The following is a 23,481-nucleotide window of genomic DNA, read 5'->3' as shown; positions in this document are numbered from 1 at the left end:
CACCTCACACCAGTCAGAATGGCTAAAATGAACAAGTCAGGAAATGACAGATGCTGGCGAGGATGCGGAGAAAGGGGAACCCTCCTACACTGTTGGTGGGAATGCAAGCTGGTGCAACCACTCTGGAAAACAGCATGGAGGTTCCTCAAAATGTTGAAAATAGAACTACCCTATGACCCAGCAATTGCACTGCTGGGTATTTACCCTAAAGATACAAACGTAGTGATCCGAAGGGGCACGTGCACCCGAATGTTTATAGCAGCAATGTCTACAATAGCCAAACTATGGAAAGAACCTAGATGTCCATCTACAGACGAATGGATAAAGAAGATGTGGTATATATACACAATGGAATACTATGCAGCCATCAAAAGAAATGAAATCTTGCCATTTGCGACGACGTGGATGGAACTAGAGGGTATCATGCTTAGCGAAATAAGTCAATCGGAGAAAGACAACTATCATATGATCTCCCTGATATGAGGGAGAGGAGATGCAACATGGGGGGTTGAGGGGGTAGGAGAAGAGTAAATGAAACAAGATTGGATTGGGAGGGAGACAAACCATAAGTGACTCTTAATCTCACAAAACAAACTGAGGGTTGATTGGGGGAGGGGGTTGGGAGAGGGGGATGGGGTTATGGATATTGGGGAGGGTATGTGCTATGGTGAGTGCTGTGAAGTGTGTAAACCTGGCGATTCGCAGACCTGTACCCCTGGGGATAAAAATATATGTTTATAAAGCTGTAAAAAAAAAAAAAAAGAAAAAAGAAAGGATGAATACCCAAGTTTTGTAGCAACATGGACGGGACTGGAAGAGATTATGCTGAGTGAAATAAGTCAAGCAGAGAGAGTCAATTATCATATGGTTTCACTTATTTGTGGAGCATAACAAATAGCATGGAGGACAAGGGGAGATGGAGAGGAGAAGGGAGTTGAGGGAAATTGGAAGGGGAGCTGAACCATGAGAGACTATGGACTCTGAAAAACGATCTGAGAATTTTGAAGGGGTGGGGGGTGGGAGGTTGGGGGCACCAGGTGGTGGGTATTGTAGAGGGCACGGATTGCATGGAGCACTGGGTGTGGTGCAAAAATAATGAATATTGTTATGCTGAAAAAATAAAAAAATTAAAAAAAAATGAAAAGAATGGAAACACGAAAAAGGGAAACACTAGTAAAAATAAGATAGATTTATAAAAAAAAACAAGTATACTGTCTAAAAAAAGTACTAAAATGAAAAGATAGAAAACTTGAAGACAACTGACTAAATGACACAGAATATAGCACAGGTATATAACAATATGGGAAATGTTAAGTAAGATACAATATATAGAAGACAGAATGGATGAAAAAACAGAATGCACTAACTAATATATGTCTAGTAAGTATTCTAGAGTTAGAAAAAGGCAATGTGGAGGGAGGCAATATTTGAAGAATACTGGGAAGAATACTCCTGGTGTTTATGAAAGACATAAATTCTCAGATTTAGAAATCATGATTTACAAGTAGAACAAATGAAACTAATTTATAATTGAGTGAACTTGGAGAACCAAGTATAAAAATGTTTTATATAAATATAGAGAAAATATTGCCTCAAAGAAGCTGTTAGATCAATTGGAGAATTTGTAGAAAAAATGATACATGCCAAAAGATAATCGATGAACATCTTTAAGATGTAGATGAAAAAAAGTCAACCTAAAATTTTTAAATTACCAAAATCATCATCCAAAAATGAAGATTAAATAATGATATTTTAAATGGAAGCAAATGAGTTTATCATTTACAATTTCCCACAGAAAGAACTTATAAAAATTTTATTTCAAAAATAAAATAAAATTCAGTTTATTAACTGAATGAAAGACTGAGTTGGGGGGAAAAAACAATAGATAAACATATAGGTAGACCTTTCGGAGTGAATAAAGTAATAATGATCACTAATTCTGGAACATGTTCTGAAATGAATGTTGTTTACTTTGTCAGGGCCTCTCTGTTATTTGCTTTTATTTGGGGCAAAAAAATATTATATTGAGTGGATGACACCAGGTGTTCATGTGATAATGCTGGGCTTACTGCATGGAGGCAAGGGAAGAGTATTGTACTGGATATTAAAATGTAAGTTTTATGACAGCCAGAAAGCTTTTTGGGAATTGGATGAGAAAATAGGTGGTAAAGATCAGCAGACAGGGAATGGTGCAAATCAAATCCTTTGATATTACGAGGATCATAATAAGCTTTGCCGTAGTTTTTGTGGATTTATAAGCAATTATCCTAGTAGTAGCTATAAGAAATCATGTCTAGATATATGTTTTTACTTTGGGTTAGCAAAAAGATGATGTTGCTGGAATCAGTATGCTGAAACTATGCTCTAACAACCCCTTTTAGCACTGACTTATCTCGCTTTTTCTTTTTCAGATTCCACCTCTACTTCCCAGATGAAAACAATATATCTGTGTTTTTGCTGAAAAAAAAATACAAATACTAGATAATAGGAAATATGAAATTAAATTAGGTATATGAATTTGAATTAGGTAATTAGGAAAAAAAAAGCTCTACTAGAATTGTTTTAAATCATCCAACTAAAGTCAGACTACAAATGGGGAAGAACCTTTGTATTCCTCAATCCTGACTTTTTACTGAATGTGGAAATAGGAGACAGTATCAGATACTATTGAATAGTTCTAGCTGGCATCCATAAAAGCAGTCCCCCAAAACAAAAAACAAACAAACACCACAAAAAAACAACCCCAGGCAAACAAACAAAGCCAAAGAAATGAGAATGAATGCTCTAAGAAATATCCTTATCTACCATGTATGAAATGGCATTTAGGGTGAACAATCGGGGAGTAAACAGAAGACATTAATTGGCTAGAGGTTTCAACTCAGTGAACTGAGGAAAGAGTGTGAGGTACTGTCTTGGGATGGTGGTTGCTGATTCAAAGACCAGGGTTTGAGTAGAAAAGGAAATGCTCATAAGAGGAAGACCATGAGAGGTCTAAAGGCATAGGTGGCAGCTGTCACCCAAAGAAATTCCTGCATCAAAGAGAGAGCAGATGGTTTCAGTTTTTATAGTAATCAAAGGGATAGACTAAGTTTCTATACCTCCACAAAAGGTACTGCTCAGGAATTTTGGTATTCTTCAGAAAAAAAAAAATTGAGGCTTATTGTCTTCAAGTGTAGGAGAAGAAAAAAAGAACACACCTTTACTACATAACCCATAGTTTGTAGCCCAGAAAATTACTCTCTTTGCCAAGAGACGTGGCGGTAAATCTAAGGGTAGGAGGAGGTAGGGGATAGACTAGCTTTCTAACATAACCTTTTAAAATCTGAAGAAAAGGCTCTCTAACAAAATAAATAAAAAAAATAAATAAATAACCCTGTAAAAAATCCCAGCTTGAAAAAATCAGCTAACATTAACTATGCATTTAATCATTCTTTTACACAGAAAGCTACTTATTTTATAGAACTAATTACCTTTATAATAAGTTAGCATTTTTACCACAAATGCAAAATACAGAGCTCTATTCATTTTAGATTTTTTTGTGAATCATTACACAAACATGTTTTCCAAAGGAAAGAAGTTAGAAGCAGAATTTCTAAATTAGACGATATATTACCATCCTTCAGTGTGTAACTATCTTTCCTACTCGGTGCCGTACGGCAATGAACAAAATTCAAGAGTTCACTGTGACCTGGTGAAGGCAAGGAAGTGATTCATTAAAAATAAGAATTATATGCAACTAAGAGACCCAATAACTCAATCACAATTCTTATAATCAGAACATGTGGAGGCCAAGAAAAACAAGGCTGTACCCACCTAGAGTCTAGCCCTGATACAAGTACACCCATCTTGGCAAAGCAAAAGCTGGCACCTTGCACCCCCTCTCCACCCGCTCCCCTCCCTCGGTAAATATGTGTGACATTACTCAGCCACCACTGGCTGCCCTAAGAAAAACAAATAGTTAACTTGCAGAGATGACAATCCTGCAAGACAGGAGTCTCCCTTGATTTACAAATGTCCTAGAGATTTAACAATAGCCCAATTGCCAGAGGCAAATAACTCAGTTCCCAAGCCCTAATGTCGCCCTCCCCACCATAAAACTGAAGGAGGCTGAGGTAGAAGGAAATGGAAATAAAGTTAAATTTCTTCTAAACCCAAATCTCACTAACAAGGACACTTGATAGGAGAAGTGTGAAACTTAATCTCTAAACCTCCAAGATAGTGTCAGCAATCATTCCCAAGATAAATCATTCCCATCTAAAGGGTCTCATGAAAAGATTTTTTATTACTAGTAATAAATAACCTTTCTCCCAACAATAGCTAGCCCCAAGGTCCTGGAGACCTTGCTTCCAAAATTCCTTAGAGACTAACATCATCCCCTTTGTCCTCACCCACTGCTGAGTCCACCCCTAATCTGCCTTTAAAAACTCTGACTGTAATCTGGTTCGGGGTCCAAGTCCCTACTCAGCTGCGCTGGGTATACTTGGGCCCAAGCTTAAGCTTGTCGAATAAACCCTCATGTGATTGCATCGGTGCTTGGCTCCTTGGTGGTCTCTCAGAGGCGAAAACTCGGGCATAACAGAACATAGTTGCTGAAGCTGGTAAGAACAACCTGCAATAACTACGTCATGACATCCCAAAACTTTAATATTTTTGACTTCTACCATATACTTTATTAAGTCTTTAAAAATGTTTCAATGTTCTCTCTTTGTTTCATCTTTTATTTAAATGTCTCTATATCAGAAATGAGAAATCTCAAGAAGGAGTGATAAACAAGGAAGAAAGGAAGGAAGGGAAATCTTGCATTTCCATTTCCAGTAGTGAATTATTACTTAAGTGAAACTCTTCTAATTAAGAAAGAATCCAACCAGGAGCAACCCTGATTATCATCCAAAAGGATGTTCTCACACTCTCGGTAGACCAGAAGTACATTTCCCCTTACTCCAGAAATTTAATACAGAATTAGTAATTAGAATCTAATTAAAAAAGAGTACCTTCATGATTTGTAAGAATTGGATTATTGACTCTATAGACTTTTGCTACCAATTCTCTCAGGCAGATCATTGCCAGTTTCGTCCAACTAATAAACCTCTGTGAAAATCTGTTTATCAAATAAGTAATGCATTTTGTATTTCTAAATGTGTGATGTGACCACATATAATACTAGAATTCAATCACTCTTTCATATATGCCTGAAATACAGGAAGTACAGGAAGGCTATTTCCTTTTTTTTTTTTTAAATCTGAGAATTATCCCTCAGAAACAAAGATACTCCGTTATATATTAGTCCTATGAGCAATGTAACATTATGAAACTCTAAATTATTTTGAATGGCAATATGCTGCCAAAGACAAATTAAACTGAAATAACTTCAAACAGTGGTAGTTTGGAAGGTTTGTAGAGAATATCTGATTTTTTTAAAAAGAGGCAAAGAAATTTGTTGAGGAATTAGTCTGAGTTTAGGGAAGAACATACCAAAAGCTTCAAAATATCTGTTAATATCTTATTTCTTACAACAGAAATGAAGAAAATATAAAAAATGACTGATATTAAAAACTGAGTGATAGGTACATAGGTACTTATTTATTTTAATTAATTTGGCAGGCTTAATATATTTTATAATTAAATAATACAGCAAGTTGTTATGGGGAATCATTAAAAAAACTCTTATGGGACAAATATTAAAATAGTTATATTATGTAGATGACTATATTTGGCTTGGGATATATTTCCAGTTACAGTACTACCCATTGATTCAAAAAGTACTACATATCAAATATTTTAGATAAAATGATGATGAATTCTGGCAAATGATTAGCTGACTTACAGATTGGCTGTACTGAGAACCAAATGTCCTGCTGGCAAAGTTTTGTGAAATTAGTTTGAATAAAATTATTCATGAAATGTGACACTAGACATATAATACTTCTAATTCAGTAGATTTTTGCATGTGACTTAAATTCTTGTGTTTAACTAAATTAATGCAATATATAAGTAAACATTTGACTATTTTATCTATATCCCCAGAAGTTTATGTATTAATTTTGACCAGAACACATTTCCATCTTTTAAGTGGGAAAAATGGGGGACTTTCCCTACAGCTTAGTTAGTCTGGGACAGTTTCAGTTTATACCTGTTATTCCAGTTTAGTTATTTTTTTTTAAAAGATTTTATTTATTTATTTATTTGATAGAAAGAGTGAGAAAGCACAAGCAGGGTGAGGGGCAGAGGGAGAAGCAGGCTCCCTGTTGAGCAGGGAGCCTGATGCAGAACTCAATTCTAGGACCCTGGGATCATGATTTGAAACTAAAGGCAGACACCTAACTGACTGAGCCACCCAGGCACAGCATCCTAGTTTAGTTATTGAGCGCTCCATTTCATCCTCAGAGGTATTCTAGTTTGGATGATGACTTTTATAGTCACTGGCCATATAAAGTAGTATACTGATTGAAGTAAATTACACAAAAGGAGAAAAATCCATAAAATTTGGGGGGAACTGGAGCACATAAAATCAATAAGAAACCTTGGAAACACAACAAAATTGAGGATATTACAGCTGGACAATGGTAACTATCTACTCACATTTTTGCCTCTTTCTTACTATAATCTCTGAGGTTAGGGATATTTACTTCTGAATTGAGTTCTGTCCGATAACAGAACCAATTCTTCCCTTAAGCTGAAGAAATATAAAGAAAATGAAGTCAATTATAACAGCTTTGCACCAATATGGTCTTGTTGCCCACCCTTTTCTGATGCTAAATTAGTCTATGTCGCTGGAATGGTATCTTCCCCTTTCTTCCCAGTTCTGAGTCTTCTATAAAGCTCTCTTCTTTTATTCTATTTCTCACTGAGCATTTGTGTTGTTAACTAGAACCAAAGTCTCTCTTCCAAATGAACACCAGTTTCTCTGTCTACAGAGGGAGAGAAGTCTCCCCTTGAATAATCCCATTTCTTGATGGTTGTGTATTCAATCACTTCTGCTTTGGTCAATTTGCTCCATCTTCCATTATAAGAGTAGAAAAGCTGAAGAAGTAAAATGAGGACACACTACAATCCAAGCTCATTCAAAGGCTTTCAACATTTCCAGATATGAAAAACAATGATAACTGTATTCCTACAAAATCCCTTTCCTTGCAGTAACTGAAGAGATGGGAAAATTTCACAAGAAAGTCACACTTCATATGGAAGACAAGTAAGAGTTCATGAAGACTAAAGGGAGAATGATACAGACAAAAGTAAAATACATGCAAAAATAGGTGAGAGCCTGTGACTACAGTATAGCTTCCTAAAGGACTGATGGGAGAAGGACTTAGGAAAAGAGAGACTACCTATTAGGTAAGGAAAGGCTCCATGTGCTGCATTTAGGAACCTGGGTCTTATTTCATGAATAGTTTGTTAGAAAAATCACTGATTCCACTGCCTACAAAATAGTCAAAATCCAGATACCAACTGGCACAAAGTAACTTTGAAGCTTCATTGCTGTTCCCACTAAATAATTGGCTTTTCTGAAAATTGAGTGAAATTTTAGGATACAAAATTAATATATAGAAATCTGTTGTGTTTCTATATACAAATAACAATGTATCAGAAGGAGAAATAAGAAAATAATACCATTTAAAATTGTACCAAAGAAGAATAAAATATCTAGAAACAAACTTAATCAAGGAGGTGAAAGACCTGTACTATGAAAACTATAAGACATTAATGAAAGAAATTGAAGAGGACACAAATGGAAACATATACTATGAACTTAGATTGGAAGAATTAGTACCATTGAAATGTCCATGCTATCCAGAGCGATCTACAGATTTAGTACAATTCGTATTTGCCAATAGCATTTGCCATAGAACTAGAACAGATAATTCTAAAATTTGTATGGAACTACAAAGGAACTTGAAGAGCAAAAGCAGTCTTGAGAAAGAAGAACAAAGCTGGAGGTATCACAGTTGTGGATTTCAAGATATACTACGTGAGACAGGAATCCATCAGAATCCTAGAGGAGAACATAGGCAGTAATCTCTTCAAAATAAGCCACAGCAACTTCTTTCAAGATATGTCTCCAAAGGCAAAGGAATCAAAAGCCAAAATAAACTTTTGGAACTTCATCAAAATCAAAAGCTTCTGCACAGCAAAGGAAACAGTCAAGAAAACAAAGAGGCAACCCACAGAATGGGAGAAGATATTTGCAAATGACAGTACAGACAAAAGATTGATATTCAGGATCTATAAAGAACTCCTCAAACTCAACACACACAAAACAGGTAATCATATCAAAAAATGGGCAGAAGATATGAACAGACACTTCTCCAATGAAGACATACAAATGGCTATCAGACACATGAAAAAATATTCATCATCACTAGCCATCAGGGAGATTCAAATTAAAACCACATTGAGATATCACCTTATACCAGTTAGAATGGCCAAAATTAGCAAGACAGGAAACAACATGTGTTGGAGAGGATGTGAAGAAAGGGGAACCCTCTTACACTGTTGGTGGGAATGTAAGTTGGTGCAGCCTCTTTGGAGAACAGCGTGGAGATTCCTCAAGAAATTAAAAATAGAACTTCCCTATGACCCTGCAATTGCACTACTGGGTATTTACCTCAAAGATACAGATGTAGTGAAAAGAAGGGCCATCTGTACCTCAATGTTTATAGCAGCAATGGCCACGGTTGCCAAACTGTGGAAAGAACCAAGATGCCCTTCAACAGATGAATGGATAAGGAGGATGTGGTCCATATACACTATGGAGTATTATGCCTCCATCAGAAAGGATGAATACCCAACTTTTGTAGCAACATGGACAGGACTGTAAGAGATGATGCTGAGTGAAATAAGTCAAGCAGAGAGAGTCAATTATTATATGCTTTCACTTATTTGTGGAGCATAACAAATAGCATGGAGGACATGGGGAATTAGAAGAAGGGAGTCGGGGGAAATTGGAAGGGGAGGTGAACAATGAGAGACTGTGGACTCTGAAAAACAATCTGAAGGGTTTGAAGAGGTGGGTGGGTTGGAGGTTGGGGGAACCAGGTGGTGGGTATTAGGGCACGGATTGCATGGAGCACTGGGTGTGGTACAAAAACAATTAATACTGTTATGCTGAAAATAAATTAAAAAAATGATTAATTAAAAAAAAGATATATACTACAATGTTGTGGTAATCAAAACAATATGGTACTGGCACAAAAACAGATGCACAGATCAATGTAACACGATAGAAACCCAGAAGTAAACCAGTCTTATAGGGTAAATTAATCTATGATGAAGTAGGTGACAATATGTAACAGGAAAAAGTCTCTTCAATAGTGCTGTGAAAACTGGATAGATATGTACAAAAGAATGAAATTCAATCACTTTCTTACACCATCCACAAAAATAAACTCAAAATGGATTAAAAACCCAAATGTGAAACTGAAAACCATTAACCTCCCAGATGAAAACACAGATAGTAATCTCTTAAACATCAACCTTAGCAAAATTTTTCTAGTTAGGTCTCCTCAGGCAAGGGAAGTAAAAGCAAAATTAAACTACTGGACTATATCAAAATAAAAAGCTTTTGCAAAGTGAAGGAACCATCAACAAACCAAAAAGGCAGCCTACATAATGCAAGGAAATATTTTCAAATGATATATCTAATAAGGTCTTAATATCTAAAATGTATAAAGATCTTACATGATTCAACAACAATAACAAAAAAAACTGATTAAAAATGGGCAGAATAGACATTTTTCCAAAGAAAACATACAGATGGCCAACAAACACATGAAAGAGATTCAACATCACTAATCATCAGGGGAATGCAAACCAAAACCACAATGAGATATCACCTTACACCTGTCTGAATAATAGAACCAAAAAAGACACAAGTGTTCACAAGGATTTGGAGAAAAAAGAAGACTTGGGCCCTGTTCATGGGAATGAAAATTGGTGCAGCCACTATGGAAAACAGTACAGATGTTCCTCAAAAAATTAAAAATGGAAATACCATATGATTCGGTAATTCCTCTACTGGCCCTCAAAGAAAACAAAAACACTAATTTGAAAAGATATATGCACCCCTATGCCTATTTCAGCATTATAAATGATAACCAAAATATGAAGCAACCCAAGTGTCCACCAATAGATGAACAGATAAAGAAGATGTGGTATATATATGCACTGGACTCAGTCAAAAAAAGAATGTGATTTTGCCATTTGCAACAACATAGATGGACTTTGAGGGCATTATGTTAAGTGAAATATGTCAGAGCAAGTCAAATACCATATGATTTCTCTTATATTTAAAATCTAAACAAATAAAAAAGCATAAATAGACCCATAAATACAGAAACCAAACATGGTTGCCAGAGTGAAAGGTGCTGGGATGATCACCAAATAGGTGAAAGGGAGTGAGAAGCACACGTTATCTATCCATGAAATGAGTAAGTCACAGGGGTGAAAGCTACGGCATAAGGAATTAAATCAACGAATCTATAAATCAATAGAATTCTATGACAGATTGTTGTTACACTCGTGATGAGCCTAGCATAATACATGGAACAGTCAAAACACTAAGTTTTATACCTGAAACTAAGGTTACTTGTATGTCAAGTATATTTCTATAGAAATTATACACACACACACACACACACACACACACTCATACACACACACACATACATACATGAGGGGTACCTATGTGATTCAGATGGTTAAGCATTTGCCTTCAGCTCAGGTCATGATCCCAGGGTCCTGATATTGAGCCACACATTGGGCTCCCTGCTCAGTGGGGAGCCTGCTTCTCCCTCTCCTTCTATGGTCCCCCACCTGCTTAGGCTCTCTAGTTCTTTCTGTCAAATAAAGAAATAAAATCTTAAAAAAAAAAGGAAATATACATATAAAAGAAAAAAAACTACAAAAAGCTTATGAGTTCATACTCATGTGTTTTTAAAAAAAAACTATTACATTGTATGCATGCTATCAGATATATTGCCTAAGAAATAGTTAAGTGATGGAAACATCACAATTCCAGACTTCAAGTTATATTACAAAGCTGTAGTGATTAAGACAGTATGGTACTGGCAAAAAAAGAGACACATAGATCAGTGGAACAGAAAAGAAAACCCAGAAATGAACCCACAACTATACGTTCAATTAATCTTTGATAAAATGGAAAGAATATCCAATGGGAAAAAAAAAGGCTCTCTCTTCAACAAATGGTGTTGGGAAAACTGGCAGCATGCAGAAGAATGAAACTGTACCCTTTCTTACACCATATGCACACACACAGAAATTCAAAATGGATAAAAGACTTAAAAGTGAGACAGGAAACCATCAAAATCCTGGAAGAGAACTGGAAAACATCATGAAAAAGAACAAAACTGGACCACTTACACCATACACAAAAATAAATTCAAAATGGATGAAAGACCTAAATGTGAGACAGGAAACCATCATAATCCCGAGGAGAACATGTAACCTCTTTGACATCAGCCATAGCAAATTCTTACTAGATATGTCTCCTGAGGCAAGGGAAACAAAAACAAAAATAAACTATTGGGACTACATTGAAATAAAAAGCTTCTGCATACTGAAGGAAACAATCAACAAAATTAAAAGGCAAACTATGGAATGGGAAAGATATTTGCAAATGACAGATAAAGGGTTAGTATCCAAAATCTGTAAAGAACTTATCGAACTCAATGCCTACAACCAAATAATCCAGTTAAGAAATGGGCAGAAGATATCAATAGACAATTTTCTAAAGAAAACATACAGATGGCTAACAGACACATGAAAAAATGCTCAACACCACTCAAAATCAGGGAAAGAAAAATCAAAACTATAAAAAAAAATCAAAACAATAATGAGATACCATCTCATGCCTGTCAGAATGGCTGAAATGAACAACACAAGAAACAACAGGTGTTGGCGAGTGTGTAGAGAAAGGGAAACCTTCTTACACTGTTGGTGGGCATGCAAACTGATGCTCAGTCTAAAAAACAGTATGCAGGTTCTTCAAAAACTTAAAAATAGAATGACCCTAGGATCCAGTAATTGCACCAGTAGGTATTTATGCAAAGGATAGAATCAAAGAAAGAGAAACATCATATGATTACATTTTAATTTGAAGGGATACATGTACCCTGATATTTATTTTTCAATTTTTAAAAGATTTTCATTTATTTATCTATTTGAAAGAGAGAGGGAGGGAGAGAATGAGAAGGGATTAGGGGCAGAGGGAGAGGGAGAAGCAGACTCTGTGCTGAACAGGAAGCCCAAGAAGGGGCTTGGTGCCAGGATCCCGGGATCATGATCTCAGCCGAAGGCAGATGCTTAACTGACTGAGCCACCCTAGTGCCTGCACCAAAATGTTTATAGCAGCATTATGAACAATACCCAATATATGGAAAAAGCCCAAATGTCCATCAACTGATGAGTGGATAAAGACATGATATGTATATATAATGGAATTTTACTCAGTCATAATAAAGAATGAACTCTTGCCATTTGCAACAATGTGGATGGAGGTAAAGTATATTATGCTAAGCAAAATAAGCCAATCAGAGAAAGAGAAACACCATATGATTTCAATCACATGTAGAATTTAAGATACAAAGCAAATGAACATGGGGTGAAAAAAGGAGAGATGCATGCAAACCAAGAAACAGACTGAAGCTTATTAAAGGGGTGTTGGTAAGGGGGATGGGTGAAATGGATGGGGGGCAGGATTAAGGAAAGCGCTTGTGATCAACACTGTGTATTGAATGTAAGTGATGAATCACTAAATTCTACACCTGAAACTAATATTACACTGTATGTTAACTAACTGGGATTAAAATAAAAGTTTGGGGGCACCTGGGTGGCTCAGCGGGTTAAAGCCTCTGCCTTTGGCTCAGGTCATGATCCCAGGGTCCTGGGATCGAGCCCCACATCGGGCTCTCTGCCCAGCAGAGAGCCTGCTTCCTTTCCTCTCTCTCTGTCTGCCTCTCTGCCTACTTGTGACCTCTGTCTGTTAAATAAATAAATAAAATCTTTAAAAAAAATAAAAATAAAAGTTTGAAAAAAGAAAAAAAAGAATACTTGAAAATAAAAACTTAAAAGGGAGGATAGAACAAAAAGTAAATATATTTATAAGGGGGAAAAGGGGCACTTGGATGGCTCAGATGGTTAAGTATCTGCCTTTGGCTCAGACCATGATCTCCAGGAACTGGGATGGAGCCCCACCTTGGGCTCCCAGCTCAGTGGGGAGAGTGCTTCTCCCTCTTCCTCTGCCTCTCCCTTTGCTTGTGCTCTCTCTCTCTCAAATGAATACATAAAATCTTAAAAAAAAAAGAAGGGGAAAAAGGAAATAGCTAATTGAAATGAAAATAAAGGATTCAGGAGTGATTCCTTTCCCTGATACTTCCTATTAACTCACCCTGTATTATATTTTTGGTAGCCCTTATCATAATTTGACATAAGTATTTATTGCTTCTGTCCCCAGAATGTAAGCAGATGGTAGGTTTCTTCTTGGGCAGATGGTAGGTCTTATTTATGTATTTATATGTGTGTTTATGCATGTATATATGCATGTATATATGTATGTATGGATGCTACACTCCCAGAACTTAGAATAGTACCTGGTAAATAGTAAGGGCTCAATAAATAGTTACTTAAAGAGAATGAGGTAGGGATGTAGGATGGGAGAGATTAATGGGGAGAAGGAGGGATGGAGATCAATGTACTTAATCAACTCACAGGATCAGTTTTTGAGCTGGAAAGAACTTCAGTGCTCCCATTTTATGGATAAGGACACTGATGCCCAGAAAGGGTTGGTGACTTATCAGAGCCACACAGATAATCAATGTCAGAGCCTAGATCCAACTCATGTAACTTACTAAGAAATTGGTGAACTTCTCATAATATCTACTTATAAGCAATATGGGTAAATGGAGGCTTACTACTTCTCATAACAGCATCAAAATAATGAAAATCTATAGTTAATGGGATACTAATGGTTACTTAATCCAGACACCAATAATCATGACAGAAAAAGTAAACCAAGAACAAAGATGTATAAGAAAACTAGAATTTCCTGATCCATGGTTTTAGAGTGTAAATACTCAACATATTAATGATGAAAATATAAGCATTACCTCCAAGGACCATGCCAGCCTGACAGCATTTTCTAAGGCGACATGCTGGGCAGTTTTTTCTGCGGATTTTATCAACAATGCAGTCATTTCTTCCAGCACATAAATAGTTATGCTGCCCTAAAAAAAAAACACAAAAAACAAAAAACAAAACACACACACACACACAAAAGTTATCTATGATATCTAAATACCATTGGAAATTTTATGCACTGACAACTTTAAAAAGTGCACATCAGTGAGTGGATTACTGTCTCAGCCAGGCTTTTGCTTGGCATACATGAATGTTGGCGATGCTCCAAGTCTATTTAATACTTTACCTGTGTCTTCAGAAGCCTTAATGAGATGAACGCACTTTATAAATCAATCTGAGGGTTTGCACAATATTTCTGTGCATCTTCTTAATGGTGTCAACATCAGATTGTCCTTAAACCTTTCCATCATTTCAAGATTAGTTACATGTTGTTAGTAAGTATTAGTTCTATAAGACAGTCAAACTGTAGTAAAACTTTTTCTTTCTGACATCTAAAGCATCAAGAACATAGATACAGACTAAAGAATTAAAGGCATTTCTAATACAGGCCGTTATAAAATCTATACACAATGCTATTGGAATATCCTGGAGCTATCTTACTTTTAAAGGGTCTAATGATTGTGAGTAATACATGAAAAAAATATTACTGATTGTATTAACCTTACTGCAGTTTATTTTGGCTGCAAATTAGAAAATACAATAGATAAAAATAATGATAAAGAGAGAAAAATTTTAAAACAATGAGAAGTATTGAATGAAGGAGAGGACAAGAAGAAATGTGGACAAATGGGTGACCCTGGGATCATATGTGCAGGAGAAATAACATATTTTCAAAAGGTCTGGAAAATGAATTTAATATTTAACCATGATGATATTAAACCACAAATATGTTCCATTTAATAAAGATGGACAATCTAATTTATTTGGGTTGAACAAAAAAAAATCTCAGCTTAAACACAAAAACCTTAATTAACTGGAAAATTTACTTTTTTGCATGCTTTATTTTTGAACAAAGTCTTGTAACACAGACTGAGTTTTTAACATCTTTAGCTTATACTTCTTTTCTTTTAAGATTTTATTTATTTATTTGACAGACAGAGATCACAAGTAGGCAGGCAGAGAGAGAGGAGGAAGCAGGCTCCCTGCTGAGCAGAGAGTCCGATATGGGGCTCCATCCCAGGATCCTGAAATCATGACCTGAGCTGAAGGCAGAGGCTTTATCCCACTGAGCCACCCAGGCGCCTCTAGCTCATACTTCTTAAGTGTGAAAAGCGATTTTAGAAGATTGTTGAATTTCCTTTAATATTTTATATTAGTCAACATTAAAATCAGATTTACTCTTCTGGCCAAAGTTTATGGTAAAGGAACACAGACGTACCTTAAACATTTGATTAATCAAGCAGGGGAAAGGATATGTCATCTGCCCTTTTTGAAACCTGATGCAATATTGCCAAAGGTATGCAATAGAGCACCACGTTTTCCTCTTTCCCCTTGGAAAATATTGTTTATAGATTAGGGTAGGAAAAGCAAGGGGTGATTACTATTACATCTTTTCTTTTAAATTATATATTCTCTTTCATTTTATGTTCTAGCTGTACCAACATCCTTATATTTCCCCCAAATCTCTCATGTCTTTATGGCTCTCCTCCTTTTTCTAAATTTATCTGCTTGGCAAACTCTTGGTTATCTTTCAAATCTGGTCTTAACTGACTCCAGAAAGACCTAGACATTTCCTCTGTGTAAACAACTAAATATTCAATATGTATGTATTGTAAATACTGCTTGACTTCCTTAGGTTTTGTGAAGTTAAAAACGAGGTCTTTTGAAACTCTTATGTAAATTAAGAGTCCAATAAATATTTGTTGAATATATGTGTACTTAATTATATTTATTTTTTCACTTAAAGCCATAACTATGGTTGTACTCAACAATATAAACTCTATAGTAATATTTTACTTATTATCATATATACTAAATTTTAAAAAATCTGTTGCTCCAGATTTTTAGCACCTTTCAATGTTTTTATACAGAATGCCTGTTATTTCAAGAAAATTCTTGCATTTTTACATTAATAGATCATGAGTTAGTATCTTTAACAAGCTTATTTTTTATACTTTTATTGTTCATTATAATTTTTAAATTCCAGTATAATTCATATAGTGTTATATTAGTTTCAAATGTACAATATAGTAGTTCAATGTTTCAATATATCACTCAGTGCTCATCATGGTAAGTGTACTCTTAATCCCCTTTATCCATTTTTACCCATACCCTGCAACCCACCTTCCCTCTGGTAACCACCAGTTTGTTCCTTATATTTAAGAGTCTGTCTCTTTTTTCCTTTGTTCATTATAACAAGCTTATTTTTATTTATTTTTTAATTTATTTATTTGACAGAGAGAGAGAGAGACAGCAAGAGAGGGAACAAAAGAAGGGGGAATAGGAGAGGGAGAAACAGGACTCCCATTGAGCAAGGAGCCTGATGCGGGGTCAAACCCAGGGTCCTGGAATCATGACCTGAGTCAAAAGCAGATGCTTAATGACTGAGCCACCCAGGTGCCCCAGCAAGCTTATTCTTAACATCTACCTTTGCAAAGACAGAAGTCCTTATTATTTCTGAAATATTTATATTTTTTAAATTTTATTTTATTTTTTCAGTGTTCCAAGATTCATTGTTTATGGACCACACTCAGTGCTCCATGCAATGCATGTCCTCCTTAATACCCACCACCAGGCTCTCCCAACCTGCCCCCCCCCAAAACCCTCAGTTTGTTTCTGAGTCTCTCATAGTTCTTCTCCCCCTCCAATTTTAATGATCTGAAAAAAGGGATTACTGAATGGCTGGCTATACTTATATGTTATTTCCAACTGCTCTCTGCATTTAATATATTAATATAACTTCAAGTGTTACTATTATTAAGAGAATCATATTCTGTGAAAAAAAGCACTATTAAAATGTGAGTTGGTCATTTTATGTGCCTAATGACTTGTAAAATTTTAGATACATGACAAAAATTCCATTTTGTTTGAAATGAAGTCTTTATTAGCTACAAAGAGATTTACCTTTAAAATAAGAGTTCTATATTATTTATGTGGCCTCATAAGCATAAGTAGTCACAACATTTTTATGCCTTTCTTTGAAAAGGAGAGGGAAACATGTAGAAAAGGAGGGGGAACATGTAGTAAAACAGTGAGATAAATGAATATATGTTTAACAGATAAAGAACAAAGACAAGAAAGTTGGTATGGTATGATTCATGAAGTATGGCCTTGAGGCAACTGAGCCCATACTTATGGAGGGACTGCTTCCACCACAAACACAAATGTTGAAGAAAAACAAAAGCATGTTGTTTAATTACAATCTAGAACAGAAAAGGAGTTGGGGGGGGGCAATCCTAATAAGCCAGAAATTAAAAAAGAAAAAAGAGAGGGTAAACTGGAATGGACTGTGGTCAAAAAAAGCTTCAGATCAGATATAGGACTTAGAAGCCAAGAACTTGGGTTTAACACCCACAAGGGCCTGGGATTTGTGGCCACAGTCCCACTGGGAGAAGAGTGTAGTAACTGAAACCTACATAAAATGGAGAATCTCAAAAGGCTGTCTTTCCATGAAAAATGGGTTAGAGAACACTACCCAAACTATGCTGATGAAGCCAGGAATCTGCCCTCAAATTTTGGGTGGGGAGAGGAGCCACCCATGACTAAAACCAAAATATACAAATATCCTGGCCTTTGAGAGAGTGATTTTCTCTACCACGTGATGTATGAACCTGTGCCAAGAAACAAATAGTTGTCTAGGACCAGTAAAACTCTTAGGGAGAGCCAAATGCAAAATTGAACTGTAAGGACAGGTACACATATGTGCAAAAAAAAAAAAAAAAAAAAAAAAAAAGAGAGAGAGAGATGTACCAGAGTATGTATAGAAGCACTGTTTATAATAATCCCAAACTGAAAATTCCAATGATCATCTGTAGAATAACACATAAACAATTTGTTTCATTTTTCAATGCATTATTATATAGCAATGAGAATAAATAGCCTATGCAAAAATATGGATGGGTCCATAAATATAATATGTAAAATAATAGACAAAGAAAAATACTATATGATTCCATTAATATAAAATCCCCAGACAGTTAAAACCATCTATAATGTTAAAAGTTAGATGGTAGTTACCTATTGGGAGTGACTGGAAGGGGTGCAAGAAGACTTCTGGAAAGCTAATGATTTGCAAATCATTTGACCTGGATGATGAATGATATCCTAGTTTCATTTATTCAATGATAATTCATTAAGCTCTATACCTCTCTTTGACTACTTTCCTAAAATTATTTATGCCAATAAAAAGCTTTTTAATTTCTTGTTAAAAATAGTTACACCTGAGAGGACAGATTAGAGGATACTCTGATCCAACAGAGGGAGAGGAGTTTATGTAGGACCAACCATTTGAAGTCCAGAAACAGAATAGAAGTAAGGAGAGGAGAGGTAACATGTTTCCAGAGAGAAGAGAGGTGTTACCTACATTATGGGATTACAGTTGGAGCTTTCTAATGAAATATCCCAAGAATCCCACCAAGTATTGTGCTAGAGAAATGGCCAGCTATAATCATCTACCAAACACAGAAAACTCCAGTGACAGTCATATATGTGCCTGCCAAGTACAACTTTGCCTCTCCTTTTAACCCTTCTCTTTCCTATGCCTCTACATAGAAAAGGTCAAAATCAGCTGTTAAGGGGTCTTAGAAATGTGAGCATGGGGGCGCCTGGGTGGCTCAGTGGGTTAAAGCCTCTGCCTTCGGCTCAGGTCATGATCCCAGGGTTCTGGGATCGAGCCCCGCATCGGGCTCTTTGCTCAGCGGGGAGCCTGCTTCCTTCAATCTCTCTCTCTGCCTGCCTCTCTGCCTACTTGTAATCTCTGTCTGTCACATAAATAAATAAAAATCTTAAAAAAAAAAAAAGAAATGTGAGCATGGTAAACATAGAAGAAGGTGATCTTGTCGGTTCTCTGTAGCTTCAGGCCCCCAGCAGTACTGAGCTCTAGCAAAGGATAAATGCTAAATCAGGTAAGAGTTTGAAATTTTGACTATCATGTCGGCCTGTACATTTTGGTCACTGAAGTGAGACTTTTTTTTAAATTAATCATTATGGAAATGGACCAAAATTTCATAGAGAAGATGGAACAAGAAGCCCATAGAACAACAAGCCCACAGAGCTGCTGTTGTTAGAGGTCATGCTATGTTGGCACTGTGAAAATGTGTGTGTGAAAACACACATACAAATACATAAACATATAGATAAAAACCATAACAATTATTTTAATATTGTTATAAATAAAATTGTAAACCAGTGCTTCTCAACGAGACATTTTTGTCTTCCCCTAAACGAGCTCCAGAATTATCTGGGGACAATTTTGGTTCATACAACTGAGTAGTAGATGCTACTGAGGCCAGGGATGCTATTAAACTTCCTACAATGCACAGGAAAATCCCAAAAACAAAGAATTAATAGGCCCAAATGTCAACAGTGCCAGTGTTGAGAAACTCTAGTATAAATCATGATTGTCCCATTTCTTAAAAAAGATGTGTTTTTCAGGTTGGTCCACTTAAAATGCCTAGAAGCAAATGCAACCACAGCAGCAATAAACACTGGGATCCAGATTGCTCTGTCTAATATCATTTTCATCTGAAAGGAACCAGAGCTCTTTGGAGGAATGGTTGATCTAGGACTGTGGCAGAAAATGTACAAGTTCAATCTGTGATACTTTGTTATGAATTATTTTGATGTTATTGAGGGTTAATGAAACAGTGTCAAAGCCACACTGACCAAAGACAATTTAAACATCAAAAAATTTATTTCAGGGGCACCTGGGTGGCTCAGTGGGTTAAAGCCTCTGCCTTTAGCTCAGGTCATGATCCCAGGGTCCTGGAATCGAGCCCCGCATTGGGCTCTTCACTCAGCAGGGAGCCTCCTTCCTCCTCTCTCTCTGCCTGCCTCTCTGCCTACTTGTGATCTCTCTGTCTGTCAAATAAATAAATAAAATCTTTAAAAAAAATTTATTTCAAGTGATTAAAACATACTGACTATATAAACAAAAATAATGATATTTAAAAAAGGAAAGAAGAAGAGAAAGAGAAAAAATCATACTCACTGGAAACAACAGGATGATGCTAAGGCACAAACTCATTACTTTGAAAATTGATAATCAAGGGGAAATAAACATCTACTAGGCCTTCCAGTGTTTTAAGATTACTAAATTACCTTTTGGAAGAGAGAAAGAACTATAAAAAAGACTTATAGCTGATAAAATCAGAAGAAATAAAAGAAATAGAAAATCATCCTTTTGCAATCCCTAAGGAAATGGTGACTACTTGTCAAGACTGAAAAGACAGTTAAAATACTCCTCTATTTTCCAACCACATATCTGTGTGATGCCACATTTTCTTCATATGCTTCAACCAAAACAACATATTGCAACAGGCTGACTGTAGGCACAGATATGAAACACAGCTGCATTCCATTAAAGCAAGACATTAAAATGACTTGTAAAAATGTAAAACAATGTCACACTTTTCACTAAAATTTTTGGTCTGGAAAATTAACATCAAATGATTTTGCTATTTTTTAAATGACTTAATAAAAAGTTTCCAAAGCTTACCATTTTAAATTTACAATATGATAAATGCAGAGAGATATAATCCACATAAACAAAATTCTTTGGGCTCTCAATAATTTTTAAGCATGTATAGGAAAGGAGTCATAAGACCAGAGTGTTTGAGAACCACTGACCTGCACATGACTCCTTCCAAAATGTTTAACCTGAATTTAATTGTATGGGGAAAAACAAACAACGACAACTACAAAAGAGACAAATCTAGATTGTGGGAATTTCTACAAAACAGCTGTTCTGGGCTCCTCAAAAGTGTCAATGTCCTAAAAGACAAAAAGAGGTGGGAAGATCTTTTTAGATTAAAGGAGAGGAAAAAGACTTAACCAAAGGTAATACATAGTTCTTGATAGAGCCTTCATGAAAAAACAACCTATATAGGACATTTTGGGAACAAATGGGGAAATCTGAATACTGAGTATATATTAGATAATATTACTGTATCAATATTAAATTTTCTGATGTGATACTGGGGTTATTTTGCAGAATGTTCTTGTTCTTAAGAGATATGCTCTGAAATTTTGAGAAGTAAAATAGGATACCTACAATTTACTTTCATATGGTTGTGTATAGATATTCATTATACTACTCTTTGAAATTTTATAAATGTTTTCTAGAAGTTAAATTCTCCTGAAGACACAAGCAGAATGAGACGAAGGCTTGGACTACTTTTCCACATTAGCCAGTCTGGGGATTGCTATGTAAAACTAGAAAAAAGACGGGAACAAAGACTGACAGTGTGAAAGGTAGCTAGACAATAATGAAGCATTAAGTTTTAAAGTATCTTCATGTAAGATCCAAGGGTATTTTTTTGTCTTTTTTTGTTTGTTTGTTTTTGTCTTGTTAAAGTGAAGGAAAAGGTGGGTGGGGAGGAGGTAAAGAAGAAAACAATTTTTTTAAAAGTAGTTTCCACATCCACCATGGAGCCCAATGCAGGGGGCTTAAACTCACGATCACGGGATCAAGACCTGAGCGGAGATAAAGAGTTGGATGTTTAGCCCACTGAGCCACCAAGGTGCTGCAGGAGGAAAAAATACTAAGTACAATATGGGTCAATATATTAGGAATTTAACTGGCTTATTTCATGTAATCCTTATAACAAAATAGACACTACATAGGTATTTAATTTTTCCAAAGTACCTAAAGATTAAGTAGACATAAATAGTCTTCAGCTGAGAACAAAGAAGGCACAGAGTATGTTCCTGAAGAACAGTTATGGGCATTGGGCATCAGACATGAGCTCCTGAAAGGGGCTGCTTGTGAGTTACATAACACTGGCAGGCAGCAAAGGCAGAGAATGGCATGGTACCTCACATCTCTTATATAAGAATGCTTCTAAGCTTCATCCTGAACCAGAGCCCTGCACCCCCTTCCCAAGAATCCAATTTCTCTCAAGTATTAGGCAAATATGTACTGTAGTAGAAGTTTGTCATATTCCTAAACCCTAAAACATAAGTGAGAATATAGTGATACTTTCATCCAAGAATTATAACCCATCCTGATAGAATGCTTGCCAATCCCAACATTTAGTGCTTCAAAGAAGAACTCTAATGTCAGTCCAGTTTTTATTTCTTGGTAATGAACCAGTTTTTTTTTCTTCCCTGTTTAAACTCAGGTACAATCTTTTCTATATAAAATTAAAAATGTGTTCAATATACGAAAAGGTGAGCCCTTTTGATATATAAAATAGAATTTTTATTTAACTTTTAAATTTATTTCTGTTATCAAAATTCTAACATTATAAGACTTTGAATAAATCATTTAACTTCTTGATGCTTCATTTTCTTACTCTATAAAATAATGGCTCGAAAGCTGTTTGAGAGTTAAATAAAATAATCTGTTAAAATATGTGGGGCTTCTGGGTAGCTCAGTCAGTTGAGCTCACACTCTTGTTGATTTTGGCTCAAGTCATGATTTGGAGTCCTGAGATCAAAGCATCCCTCCCCTTAGAGCTCAGCAGGGAGTCTGCTTCTCTCCCTCTCCCTCTTCTTCTGCTCCACCCCCACTCATGCACACACACTCTCTCTTACTCTCTCTAAAATAAATAAACAAATATTTAAAAATACGTAGCACTAGACATAGAATAAATGCTTAATAGGTAGAAATTAGGACAGTTCAATAAGCAGATATTTACTGAATATCTTCCATGTATTCACATTGTTCTAGGTGCTGATGATAAGATCCCAGGAGCTTACTTTCCATAATCAGCTAATACTTTTGTTTGACTTCTTTTTTAGTTTATTCTTCAGAAACACTGATTATTTATGTGCTGAATATCTGCTTTCTATTCATCATACCTGTTATCCAACAGCACAATGATAAGACCACACACTTCATAATCAGACATACTGTTACTCAAATTCTCGTAATTCTACACCTTGAGAAAATTATCTAAGTCTTATTTTTAATACTTTCAAAATGGAAATGAAGGTAAATATGATATAAGGCTATAATGTGGATTAAACAAAACAAGATAAAATACTTAGCACACTGGTACATAGTAAACACAACAAATCATAGATTAAAATTTTCATCGATTTGTTCTTTTTCCTTCATTGTGAAGTAATGCCCTAAATATGAACTCTACACAACTTATTTTATTCTATTTATGGTTCCCAATATAGAATTTAACTCTGCTATTACACTTTTGGATCTCACTGTCATAT

At 35.7% G+C, this 23,481-nt stretch overlaps 1 protein-coding gene across 1 annotated transcript in view; it reads right to left on the bottom strand.

The window, feature by feature from the left end:
- PGR (progesterone receptor) overlaps positions 1 to 23,481 on the bottom strand; it is a 100,859-nt gene that overhangs the window by 47,851 nt on the left and 29,527 nt on the right. The window contains exon 3 of the mRNA XM_047694002.1: positions 14,121 to 14,237. Within this exon, the coding sequence (XP_047549958.1) occupies positions 14,121 to 14,237 (117 nt within the window). The remainder of the gene's footprint in view (positions 1 to 14,120; positions 14,238 to 23,481) is intronic.

Source organism: Lutra lutra, chromosome 10, assembly GCF_902655055.1.
Source record: "Lutra lutra chromosome 10, mLutLut1.2, whole genome shotgun sequence".
NCBI lineage: Eukaryota > Metazoa > Chordata > Mammalia > Carnivora > Mustelidae > Lutra > Lutra lutra.
This window is presented reverse-complemented; position numbering and strand designations above follow the sequence as displayed.